Source organism: Capricornis sumatraensis, chromosome 1, assembly GCF_032405125.1.
Source record: "Capricornis sumatraensis isolate serow.1 chromosome 1, serow.2, whole genome shotgun sequence".
Classification (NCBI taxonomy): domain Eukaryota; kingdom Metazoa; phylum Chordata; class Mammalia; order Artiodactyla; family Bovidae; genus Capricornis; species Capricornis sumatraensis.
Genome location: NC_091069.1, coordinates 252077282 through 252089595, shown reverse-complemented (window position 1 = coordinate 252089595; position 12314 = coordinate 252077282). Strand labels below are relative to the sequence as shown.

Here is a 12314-nt window from a genome sequence, read left to right as displayed (position 1 = left end):
TCTTACAACAGCAAGTAAATCCATAATTATCTTAAAATAAGTTTAATTTTTAGAAAGAACAAACCACCACAGTGACCTTGGACAGGAAGCAGCAGACAGATCTGGACCAAACAAAGAAGTAAGAAAAGCAAGCCAGAGACAGCCTTGTGCACCAAGCCCTCCCTGTCTGGTCATGCAGCAGTCAGGTGAGGAGCAGCAGCACCAAGGGTGCAGACAGATGGACAGACACAGACAAGCTCGGAGCACCTGTACCTCCTTATCCAGCTGTGCCCGCTGTCGTTTTCGTGTACATGGAAGGCAAAAATGTCATTAATGATAAAGCTTACAAGCATCGTAGAGAACAGCTCCCCCAGGCAGGGCCGAGTTGGTAGGCTGACTTACGTGGCTGTCACGGAGGCCCGGGGACCGCGGCCGGGCCGCCTGGCGGAGCTGCTCCTCCAGCCTCTGGATCTCCTGCTGGAAGTCCTCCCGCTCCCGCTCCCGCTCCACTGCCTGCTCCTGTCATGAGGGGCGGCCTATTCACATGTATCCCAGCGTCTCCACTGCCCATAGTGACACCACCACCCTCTGAAGCAGGAGTGGAGGGCAGGGGACTGGGCGAAGGGCCCCTCTTCTCAGGCACCTCGTAAGACGGAGCCATGAGAAAGGGTGCAGCTTCCGGGGGGGACCCAGGGTGGCTTCTGAGACGTGGGCAGAGGGAAAGAGCAGACACATGAGGCCACTGGACACCGCCCCAGACCAGGGCAACACCCAAGACACACACCAGCTGAGCTCAAGTCCGCCCCAACGTTGGCACGGACACTGCTTAACAACCTGGAAGGAAGCTCCCGCCATGAAGACGACCTCTGGCGATGCAAACGTTATCGCTCAAGACTTACGTCCATGAACTGGCGCTGGCGGCGCAGGTGCTGGTCCAGGGAGTCAATCTGCTGCCTCAGGGCAGCGAGCTCCTCAGCCTGCTGGGCACACGCCTGCTGATGAGACAGCTGCTCCTCTAGCTCAGCCTCCAGAAGCCGCATCTGAGAGAGCAGGGCCGCACGGTCCTTATCCGCCTGCCTCCTGGCCTCCAACTGCTCCTGGGTGAGCGACTCCACTTCCCTCCGCAGAGCTGAAGATACAGAACAGAGGGCAGGGAGCCGCTCAGTGTGCACGTCCAGCAGACACAGGACGCTATCGCCGCAGAGACCAGCACGTGCCTGCCCTGGCAGCCCGAGACCCGCCAGGCCAGAGCAGGGGGCAGTGGGCTCCCCCCACCCGCTCCCTGCCGGGCCAGAGCAGGGGGCAGAGGGCTTCCCCAGTCCCCTCCCCACTGTGGGCTGTGACCTGGCGGAGGATGACACCTGCTTCAGCCGCCTTGACCTGTCAGACCCTGAGCCCACAACCTGCCAAACAAGCCACAGTTCAGCCAGAACCCACTGGAAATAAAACGAGAACTTCCATGCACATGAGAGGGGCTGGGGAATTACATATTTCAAACAAAAAATTGGCTAAAATAAAAAATTTTAAAGCCTGAGGAGAAAATACATCTTGGGTGTCTCCAAATGACGTTATCAGGTAATTTTCTAGGAATTATGCCTTCACATATACTCTCCAACATGGAAATATAAAATGTGACTTAAGACCTCCACCCGAGAGAGTATCAGCCTGGCTGGAAGGTTCCCAGCTGACCCGCTGAACGTACAGGCAGCCCACGTACCAGGGTGACATGTCCTGAGGAAAAGGCTGAGCCGTCAGCAAAGTTACAGCTGACCTAATGTTGACGGTGGCAAGGCCACAGGCCAAGGGAACGGGCAGGTTAATGAGCAGCTTTGCAAATGGGGTCTCCCTCAGATGGACCCCAAGGTGCTGGTACCAGCCAGAAACTGTTAAATCCCTAAATCTGCATCTACAGTTCACCAGCATTCAGAAGTTATAGCTATTTTGGTTTATATAAATGTTAGTCTTTTGTGACAAACTATCATCCCCACTGACAGCATTCTCAGTAAGCTTTTACGCTAACGATGTAGCAATGACGGCAAACGGGATGAACATGCAGTTAGAACAACGCCATTCACAGCTGGGGAGATGCAGCGACGGTCAGCGTTGCCTGGCCAGCCACCCAGACAGGACCTGCCTGTGTCAGGGCCACTCGACCTTCATGCACGCAGGGCAGAGGGCAGGCGCCCATACAGCCGTTTCGGCCATGCCAGCGGCCGACTCCAGGGCCACAGGCCTCGCAGGGCCCCCAGCCCAGGACACGGATGGGGACAGGGCTCCTACAGCTCAGGGACTGCGCTGGGGGCCCTGAGACGCCTGACCACGTCTCTGTAAGAACACTGAAGGTCTAAGCTCCCTTTTATGTAGCCATCTGCCACAAAAGCTCTTAAGTATTTTTACTCTTTAGTAAAAACTTGGCAAAACCTGATGCAAACACAGAGCCAATCACACAGAATCACTCATTTGCTTCTACGAACCTGAATCCTCATGTGCTACACAAACAGGAATGCCTATAAACAAAAACATATAGCACCTTCAGAGATGCAAAGAGGAAGTGGTGACTTAGGATATGAAACTCAGAAGTAAGGGAAGGGGACTGTGGCAGGAGATGCCACAGCCTTGGACAAACCTCTGAAACATGTGCTTCAAGACACCACTGCTCTGGTCAGAATGTCATTTCGGGCCCCAGAATTCATGGGCTGGTGTTCAGGGTCCCGAGGGTGAAGCATCATGAGGGGTGAGAGCCTTTATTATGAAAGGGGCCCCACAGAGCTCCTGCCCCACTTGCATGTGGACCCAGAGAGAAAGCATGTCACCAAAAGGTGACCATCCCAGTGCTCCAGGACCATGTGTGTGTGGGGGGGGTGGGCAGGGGGGGAGGTAACGTCTGCAGTGCCCACCCTCTGGATGGACTAAGGCCACTGCCAGCCCCCATGTGGCAGCAGGTCCCAGCTCCCAGGGGCTTCAGCACTGACTTGTAAAGACAACAAAGAAAAATACACAGGATAGATGGCATCTCCCTGAAGGCGACCACGAGACGCTGCAAACTGTATGTCTTCCTGCCTAAGTTAACATTAGTCACTTTCTGGTAGTTTTATTTTTTAACTATTTATTTGACTGCATCAGGTCTTAGTTGTGGCATGTAGGACCTAGTTCTCTGACCAGAGATCAAACCTGGGCCCCCTGCACTGGGAGCGCAGAGTCTTAGCCACTGGACAACCAGGTAACTTTAAATAAAATTTTAGGTAGCCATTTATCTTGTGAAATGTGAAATAAACCAGACTCTCCAAGTCGGGGGCTCCAACATGGAGCTGGGGTCACCAGGAGTGGGCTTCACACAGGAAGCCGTGGACTTCAGACTGGGGCAAATGCAGAGATCCCAGGACTCAGAGGACTCGGGCCTTCCCTCCATGACAGCCTCAATGCTCAGGGTCAGGGTTCAGCCCAGACTGGCTCCTGCCCCCAGCCCCACTTAACAGGCTCTGCAGGCAAACCGCCTTCCTCACCCCTGAAGCCCCCCCTGTCACTGTTCCCTCTCGAGACAAAAATCTGTGTGCTCCAAACTTCTATCCTCTGACCCCAAATAAGCACTTTCAGCTCTGAGGACATGGATGCACGATCGCACACAGGCGGGCGACCTCCTGGCCAGGTGACCTGGCCCCAGAGTCTGTTGGCAGCCTTTCCTCCGAGAGCAGCCCCCCGCCCTCAAGCAGCATGAAGAGACCCCGCTCCATGCTGTGCCCGCCTTCTCACCAGCCTCCCTCTCTCGGGCGTCCACAGCCAGGGCCTCCGTCTGGCTGCACAGCTCAGCGTTTTCCTCCCGCAGCTCTGCCTGCCGCCGCGCCGCCCGCTGCAGCTGCTGCCTCAGGCCCTCCAGCTCGCCTACCAGGTCCCGCTCGCTCGCCTCCTTCTGGCCCAGCGCCTCCTGCAGGCCGGCTTTCTCCTCCTTGAAGCCCTCGATGATGCCTGCAGACCACGCAGGGGTGGGGGTGCGGGTGGGGGCAGGCGGGCTGAGTGCCCAGTTCGCACAGGGACACACAGGGCCACCTGCCCTGAGGTGCTCCCCTCCTCGCACCCCTAGGAAGGGCACTGGAGCCTCTCAGCCCAGCCTCCTTCCCTCTGGGGCTCTGCTGCTAACACCCTCAGCGCCACGCTCACCCTCTGCCTTGTGCAGCTCCAACACCAGCTGGGCCTTGGCCTTGCTCTCTGCCTCCAGCTGCTCCAGCAGCTCCTGGTGCTTCCTCACCACCTGTGCCGTCTCCTCGTTCTTACAGCTGAATTCCTTCTCAAAACGAGAATGGATCTGACGTGCTTCCTCCAGCTGTGAAACCCATTGGAAAGTAGAAGATCTCCTTGTGTAGCATTTTGGTGAAATGGTAAACATCGCTGGAGGAACAACGATTCTGATGCCCGATATTATGTCAGTTACTAACGAAGCAACAAGTTTTCAACAAAGAAAAGCTCTACACGTGCAACCACAGACAACACTGCACAGACACACTGTTTGTGACCGTCAGCCCCATGGGTGCCTGCGTGGAACATGGACAGGGAGCCTGACACCCAAGCAGGGACGGGCCACCTGGTAACCACAGGTGGAGGACAGAAGGCTCCCAGGCCGTCACCACAGCAGGCAGGGGACCTGACACGTCTGCACGGCCTGCGACACCCACTCCTCCCAGCCTGGCCACCATGGAGCCCCTCGCCCACAGCCCCCCTGCCTGCTGGGACCCCAGCCTTCCTTTCCTCCCAAGCTCCCCTGGTGGGCATGGCCAGTGAGGATCTGAATCAAAACGCCTACCCCCAGCTGTCCTCGCAGAGAGCTCAGCACCTGGCCTGGGCTGCCCAGCCTCCCCCTGTATATCACCAACTCGAACCCTTCCAGACCCAGCCTCTAAGGAAACCTGTCAGGTTTTCCTTGAAAACAGCCCCCAACGCTGCCTCTCCTCATGCCCTGCTGAGGGCCCCTGTCCAAGTGCTCAGCCACCGCTGCCCCTTCCTGCAGCCGATGGCCCTTGGGCAGCCCCACTGACCCCAACCTCATCAGGGGCCCATCCTCCCCTCCAGTCACTGACCCCTGCCAGCTCCCACCTCCTCAAGGCCCACCCACCTCCCCAAGCCCACCCTGCTTCCCCCTGACACGCCTACGTGCCCTCTGCAGAGCACACAGTGAGAGAGCAAGATTTCTGAGGTGTGAGCAAGGCCCCCACAGACTGCCTGCATGCTCGGATGTGGGGCCGTGGGCCAGGTCAGACCTGCAGACCGGTTGCCCTCCCGGGAGATGCTTGCGCATGGGGCTAGTCAAAAGCACTGGGCTACTTATCACCAGACACTGCCCCACTCTGTCTGGTTTCTGAGAGAAGACGGGACAAAGCCAGAGGAGACACATCCAAGGTTGACACTGCTGTTCTGCCTGCATCCCCTTGTCCATGTTCCTGAGACGTCAACAGCGGTGTTTCACATGGAAATGCTTGTGTTTTAACAGGACAACTTTGGGAAAAGGGTCTCTATTGTTTTCCACGTTTTGTTAACTGTCTGAAACATTCTAAAAGGCTAACAAAAATATCCCACTGTTCAGTAATCATCTCGAAACAAAATGTTATCCCATTTGGAATTAAACTAGCATGTGAGGTGCAGCAAGAGGCTGAACACACAGGGTCTAAACTAAGTGCGCCAAGGTCGCCTTTCCATTCACAGCAAGCCCGCTTCCTCATGGATTTCGGCTCAGAGAAGACTTCTGTTTGAGGAAAGCACGTCGGTGAACATGGCTGCGAGTAACAGGGTCAGGACGACACCCACCTGCACATCTGCTCGAGAACAGGAACGCTGACAGCACAGCACTTGCAGGCCCCTGGGGTCGGTGCAGGCCCCTGGGGTCGGACAGCTCTGCCATCCCTCACTCCGCCTAGCACCCTTCTCTGCAGGGGGCGCTGAAGCCCACGTCTTACCTGCTTGGCTGAGTCCAGGACCATCTCCAGGAGGCCATCCACCGCCAGGCCCAGGCTCTGGAAGACCCTCCTGACAGGCTGCTCACAGTCCAGCGTGCGCTCTGGGCTCAGGAAGAAGCTCTCACACACGTGACTGCTGATCTCAGCTACCGATGATGTCTCGGCACACTCCGCCACCGTGCCGTCCGGCTCCAGGGAGGCCACATCGAGCCCTGCCCACACGTCATCCAGTGCAGGGGCTGCAAGCAAATACATACAAGGGCTGTGCTGCAAAACGCCCACAGGGAGCTGGCCTGGGGCCTCGGTGCAGGGCTGTCAAGGCTCACCTGTGGGGGGGCTCTGGCTCCCCGGCTGTGTGGTGGGTGGGCTCCTGTCCTCCAGGCAAAGCCCCACGCGCTCGCCAATGCGGCTCTTCAAGGCAATGGCAGTCTGAAGCGTTTCCCCAAACAGACCCAGCAGCCGCCTCAGGGTATCCTGGAGAGCTCTCCTGGGGAGGTGGGGGGCACAGCACAGCATCAGCCGAGACCAGCCCCGCCTGACCCACACGCGACAGCATGACTGTGATCAAGGCACTCTTCTGGAGGCCGTGTCCAGCCTGCCAGCTCTGGGCAGGTGCCCCAAGTAGCACAGGGGCTTCTGCCAGAATCTCCCTCTCAGCCACTCCCCCTCCTGGCCCCAACGTGATTGTGTAAGCCCAGCCCATCACTGTGGCGCAGTCCTGCTGGCTCTCAAGAGACACCTGTTCACAAGTTAGAAGTCAGCCCTAACCCATGACCCATGAGCATGGGAAGGCAGTCTCCCCAGCTTTCACTGGGGCCACAAGAACCACAGAGTTTGGGGTGTCTGGCTCTCCTAGGGTGGAGTCCGGTCTCTGAGCTACATCCCCCAGACTGTCAGGGGCATGGGGACCCCGCCCAGGGTGTGGCCCCAGGGGCCCTGAGACATCAGGGATTGTGCCCCCATCCATTCACGACTCACAGCCTCACAGGAAGCTGATTACCCAGACCTATAACGTCCCACCTGCAGCCCCCTCACCCAACCACAAGTCAGCTGGAAACAGCATGCAAGGTCCTCATGGAGACGATGAAACGATGGATGAACGAGACCAAGCCCGTGGGAGGTACACCGGCCCTCCGCACAGCAGCCCGCCACCCCACCTGCTCTCCTCTGACCCTCAGTGCTATGCTCACGGCAGCACCGCAGCGCTGAGGATGAGGGTCTGGGGGTGATGGGGAACCCAGAGCAGCAGGACCACAAGATACCAGCAGGGTCAGGCTGAGGGACACACAAAGGGACACAGAGAGGCCAGACTGAAAGCGGCACTTTACTGGGCAATGCTGAGGCAGTGGGCCCGACAGACAGACAAACCTAACTGAGCAGCCCCTGGCTCACTCTGGACGCGCACAAGGGGCAGAGCCAAGACGTGCCTGATGTCGGGTGGGCTGGTCCTTCAGTGCAGTGTCACACCCTGTAAACTGGCAACACGTGAAGGGCTGGCAAAGCGAGGTGGGGTTATGCAGGTGACAACTCAGTGCCCATCTTGGGGTTTAAGACCTCCCTAGACAGAGAACCACGAGGCACAGGGTCCCATCTGCCAGATGCCAACATGCACCCCAGCCATGAGGCAGGGGCGGCCACTGACCTCTCGCCGTGGGACAGGTCGACGTCGGACTTGAGCATCGCTATGAGAGCGGTGCCCTCCTGGTTCTCCCGTTCCCGCCTCTGCTGAAGTTTCTCCAGTTCGGAATGGCGCTCCTCTATCTCTTGATTTAAGGATAAAATCTGGTCTTTCAGCTGTTGAAGAAAAATTGTCAAAAGCCTCAGTTAGAACAATTTAGTTAAAAATAAGTTTCTACAAGGAACTTTCTTCATCTAAGAGCAGCTCTGTGGGTTGAGCGGATGGCAGGATGGGGCCCATCAGGTACACAAAACTCAGGCCTGAGGACAAAGAGGGTGTGATTTTGAAACCAATTAACTGAAGAATACAAAACAAACAGTAAACGGTTTCAATGCTGCACATGGAGGGAACTTAGGAATAAGTGCAGCTCTTATAACCATGTCCTTGGTTATGATGGACTAGGACACGTGGGTCACAGGAAAAATAAAGAAAATGGAATAAATGGACAAAAAATGGCAAGTTTTAAGATGACAAACAACGACCAAATGGACAAAACAGACACTGAAGAGGAACTGCCCTGCTAGCACACGGAACATGTGCCTGGACAGCTTGAGGCCAGCACAGCCCCGGTGCCAGCGTGCGGAATGCGGAGGGCCCTGGGGCGCTGCGTCCGTGGCTGCAGCCAGGTGCAGGCACTGAGCCCATAGACAGCAGACCTTCTCTCTGCTGGTCCTCCTCCCTCCTCAGCATTTCCAGCAGCTCCTCCTCCACTTATGGTGGGGTTACATCCCTGGTGGCTCAGCGGTAAAGAACCTGTCTTAAAGTGCAAAAGACATGGGTTTGACTCCTGGGTCAGGAAGATCCCTTGGGGGAAGAAATGGCAACTGACTCCAGCATTCTTGTCTGGGAAATTCCATGGACAGAGAAGCTTGGTGAGCTAAAGTCCATGGGGTTGCAGAGTCAGATACAACTTAGCAACTAAACCACAACAACAAACCCATGGTAAACTGTGAATATCACAAATCAAAATGCATCTACCACACCTGCCAATGGACAATCTCGTTGCCATGTCTGTGAACAAAGGATGTTGCAGCCAACCAGCCACAGCTGCCCTGAGCCCTGAGGGGACTCAGGATGGCAAAGCACCGGCAGGGGCCCTGGGAGCTAAGGTGCAGATCACAGGACTGGCTTCAGTGAGCCCACACTCCGCATCTTCCTGCACTAAGCTCCTTAACCTGACATGTCCAGTTTTCCTTAATTAACAGCAACCTTTCGAAAGGGAAAAGCAGAGCGGTTTCTTGGTCCAGAATGGCCATCAGCGCATCGGTCGTTCACCTTTGTGACCACGTGGCTGATGGGGGACTGTGGCTGCCCTGTCCAGCATCACAGGAGAGTGCTGGACTGCACAGAACTAGCTCCGGAAAACACAAAAACCCAGATTCAAAATTCCAAGTATGGTTTCCACTGAACATGTATCGCTTTCACACCATCGTGAGGTAAATAATTCCTAAATCAAACGATTGCAAGTCAGATTGTGTGTATTCAATAACCATTAACCTTAACAAAAGACTTCTAGGAGGAAACTATAAAATTCAGTAGCAGAAATTAACAAAATCAAATAGAAAGAGATATTCCAGAATCTCAGAATGCCTGTGTTGTACGGATGCCCTTCTCCTTAAAGGCACATAGAGATTGGTGCATTTCAGCCAGCCGCATTATGAGACTGATTTAATAGTAGGGCTGGCACAGCTGGGCTCCCCCATGTGTAGCCCCTAGACCTTCACGGCATGTGCACTGGGCACCCAGCCTGACCAGAGGAGTCCAGGAGGGAAGCCAGGGGCTGCCCACACGCAGGCGCTTGCTGACCCCAATCCACTGGACCACAAGCAGGGCAAGGACACAGCACATAGGTCTCAGGTCAGTCTCCACAGGAAAAACTCAACTCCCTTCCTCATGTCCTCCCAGGTGGAACAAAAAGACAAATTATAAAATAACCTCAAGATTTCTTCAGCAATGTACAGAAAGCATAACCCTGAAGGGAAGAAAAGTAGTAAAGTCAACAATTAAGAACATTCATTCATCCAAAGATGACAAAAGGGGCGGGGGTTGGGGGGGAGCGGAACTCACAAATTAGAATACAGAAGTACAAAAAAACTTCCCTAAATCATTTAAGAAAAGGACAAGCAATTGTTTCAAATAGAAAAAGTGGCCAAAAATACAAAAAGGGGTTTCACAGAAAGGGAAACAAGTAGTCCACAAGCCTGGTAACAGACACGCAACCTTATCAGTAAACTAAGACCAAGAGACACCATTCTGCTGCCACAGAACTGGCAAGCGTTAAACAGTAAGAGGTTCCAGTGATGATGTGGAGGGACAGGAGCTCGGGCGCAGGACTGGCAGGCCACCCCTCCTGGGGCCTCTCGGTCCTCTCTGCCCACCCCCATCATGCCCCGCCCATCAAGCTCCTACCTCGCTTTGTAAAGGCAGATCACTAGATGCATTTCACAATTTCTCTCTTAATTCAGAATTTAACATTTCTTTTTAAACTGTACTAGTACTTTTATTACGTCAAGGCTGTATATTGTCACCCTGCTTATTGAACTTCTATGCAGAGTACATCATGAGAAACGCTGGACTGGAAGAAACACAAGCTGGAATCAAGATTGCCCAGAGAAATATCAATAACCTCAGATATGCAGGTGACACCACCCTTATGGAAGAAAGTGAAGAGGAACTAAAAAGACTCTTGATGAAAGTGAAACAGGAGAGTGAAAAAGTTGGCTTAAAGCTCAACATTCAGAAAATGAAGATCTTGGCATCTGGTCCCATCACTTCATGGGAAATAGATGGGGAAACAGTGGAAACAGTGTCAGACTTTATTTTTGGGGGCTCCAAAATCACTGCAGACGGTGATTGCAGCCATGAAATTAAAAGATGCTTACTCCATGTAAGAAAAGTTATGACCAACCTAGATAGCATATTCAAAAGCAGAGACATTACTTTGCTGACTAAGGTCCATCTAGTCAAGGCTATGGTTTTTCCTGTGGTCATGTATGGATGTGAGAGTTGGACTGTGAAGAAGGCTGAGCGCTGAAGAATTGATGCTTTTGAACTGTGGTGTTGGAGAAGACTCTTGAGAGTCCCTTGGACTGCAAGGAGATCCAACCAGTCCATTCTGAAGGAGATCAGCCCTGGGATTTCTTTGGAAGGAATGACACTTAAGCTGAAACTCCAGTACTTTGGCCACCTCATGCAAAGAGTTGAGTCATTGGAAAAGACTCTGATGCTGGGAGGGAATGGGGGCAGGAGGAGAAGGGGACAACAGAGGATGAGATGGCTGGATAGCATCACCAACTCGATGGATGCGAGTCTGAGTGAACTCCGGGAGTTGGTGCTGGACAGGGAGGCCTGGCGTGCTGCGATTCATGGGGTCGCAAAGAGTCAGACACGACTGAGCGACTGAACTGAACTTAGTACTTTTATTAGGATTGTTACTGTTTTTGGTCCTTGTGTTATAAAATTGCAGAGGTTGTGAATGATGTAATCTCTAACCCTATTCTCCCCATGAGCCATGTTAATTTTAGTATTTTTTACAGAATGAGAAGTTTTTTTTAATATTGCATGTGATGTATCAGCAGAAATGCCTGGTACACTGAAGAACCAGCTCAAGAAATGCTTTGAAAGGCTCTTTCTTCCTGAGACGTCCCCCTTCATCTAAGTCCTGGGCCCTCCCTGCTTGGCAGCACCCTCCGACACCACCTCCTCCTCCTCCTCCTCCTCCTCCTCCTCCTCCTCCTCCTCCTCCTCCTCCTCCTCAGGGCTGGGCTCCCAGCACTGGGGTGCAGGGGCGAGGTGTCTGCAGCTGAAACATGCCCCTTGACCTGCGACTGCTACCCTGAATCTCGCTGTGGATAATTTTTATATCACTGGTGCTAAATTAAGTCAGACACACTGTGTGCAGTGTTCACAGTCTGAAGGCCCAGCTCCACCACTCGGCAGTCCATGGACTTTTACCAAATTACCAGGACCTCTCCTGGGCCTCAGGGTCCTGAGAGGGAGAGAACTGCACAGAAATGAGAAAATTCTGCTTATAACGTGCTTAGGGCAGTGTGTGGTACACTGCCTCCAAGATGTGAAAAAGTTCAAATCCAGTGACCTGAATGATGATAAAGTCAAAGAAATCAGTACTATTATGACTCTGGAAGATCGCACAGTGGGACAATTGCTGTACACATCCATATTTTCAATAATAATAATGGGAAAAAAATCCAGTTCAAAATTGTCAAGGCTACTATTCTATTGTTATATACACATCTTTTATGTATGTAGTTATGTATATGTAGGTCTGTGTGTATAACAATATAACAGGAAAACATGTATTTATGACATTTTATTCATCTGGAACCCTTATCCCTGATTCTAGGACTTAGCATTGGGAAATAAATATCTCTTTTGATAAGTCCATATAGTCATAAAAAAATTAACTAATGCCATTTGCAACAACACAGATGGACCTAGAAATTATCATTCTAAGTGAAGTAAGTCAGAGAAAGACAAATACCATATGATATTACTTACATGTAGAATCTAAAAAAATGATACAAACAAATGTATTTATAAGATAGATGCTTCCCTGGTGACTCAGTCAGTAAAGAGTCTGTCTGCAGTGTGGGAAACCTGGGTTCAATCCCCGGATCGAGAAGATTCCCTGGAGAAGGAAATGGCAACCCACTCCAGTATTCTTGCCTGGAGAATCCCATGGACAGACAAGCCAG

The 12314-nt window shown here is 53.1% G+C and overlaps 1 protein-coding gene across 1 annotated transcript in view; it reads right to left on the bottom strand.

The window, feature by feature from the left end:
• Positions 1–12314, bottom strand: part of PCNT (pericentrin) — a 107338-nt gene that overhangs the window by 51890 nt on the left and 43134 nt on the right. The window contains exons 16-23 of the mRNA XM_068969567.1: positions 7564–7715; positions 6248–6408; positions 5922–6160; positions 4135–4297; positions 3730–3942; positions 879–1108; positions 382–498; positions 253–273 (exon numbers count right to left, since the gene is read on the bottom strand). Coding sequence (XP_068825668.1) covers positions 253–273; positions 382–498; positions 879–1108; positions 3730–3942; positions 4135–4297; positions 5922–6160; positions 6248–6408; positions 7564–7715 — 1296 coding nt within the window. The remainder of the gene's footprint in view (positions 1–252; positions 274–381; positions 499–878; positions 1109–3729; positions 3943–4134; positions 4298–5921; positions 6161–6247; positions 6409–7563; positions 7716–12314) is intronic.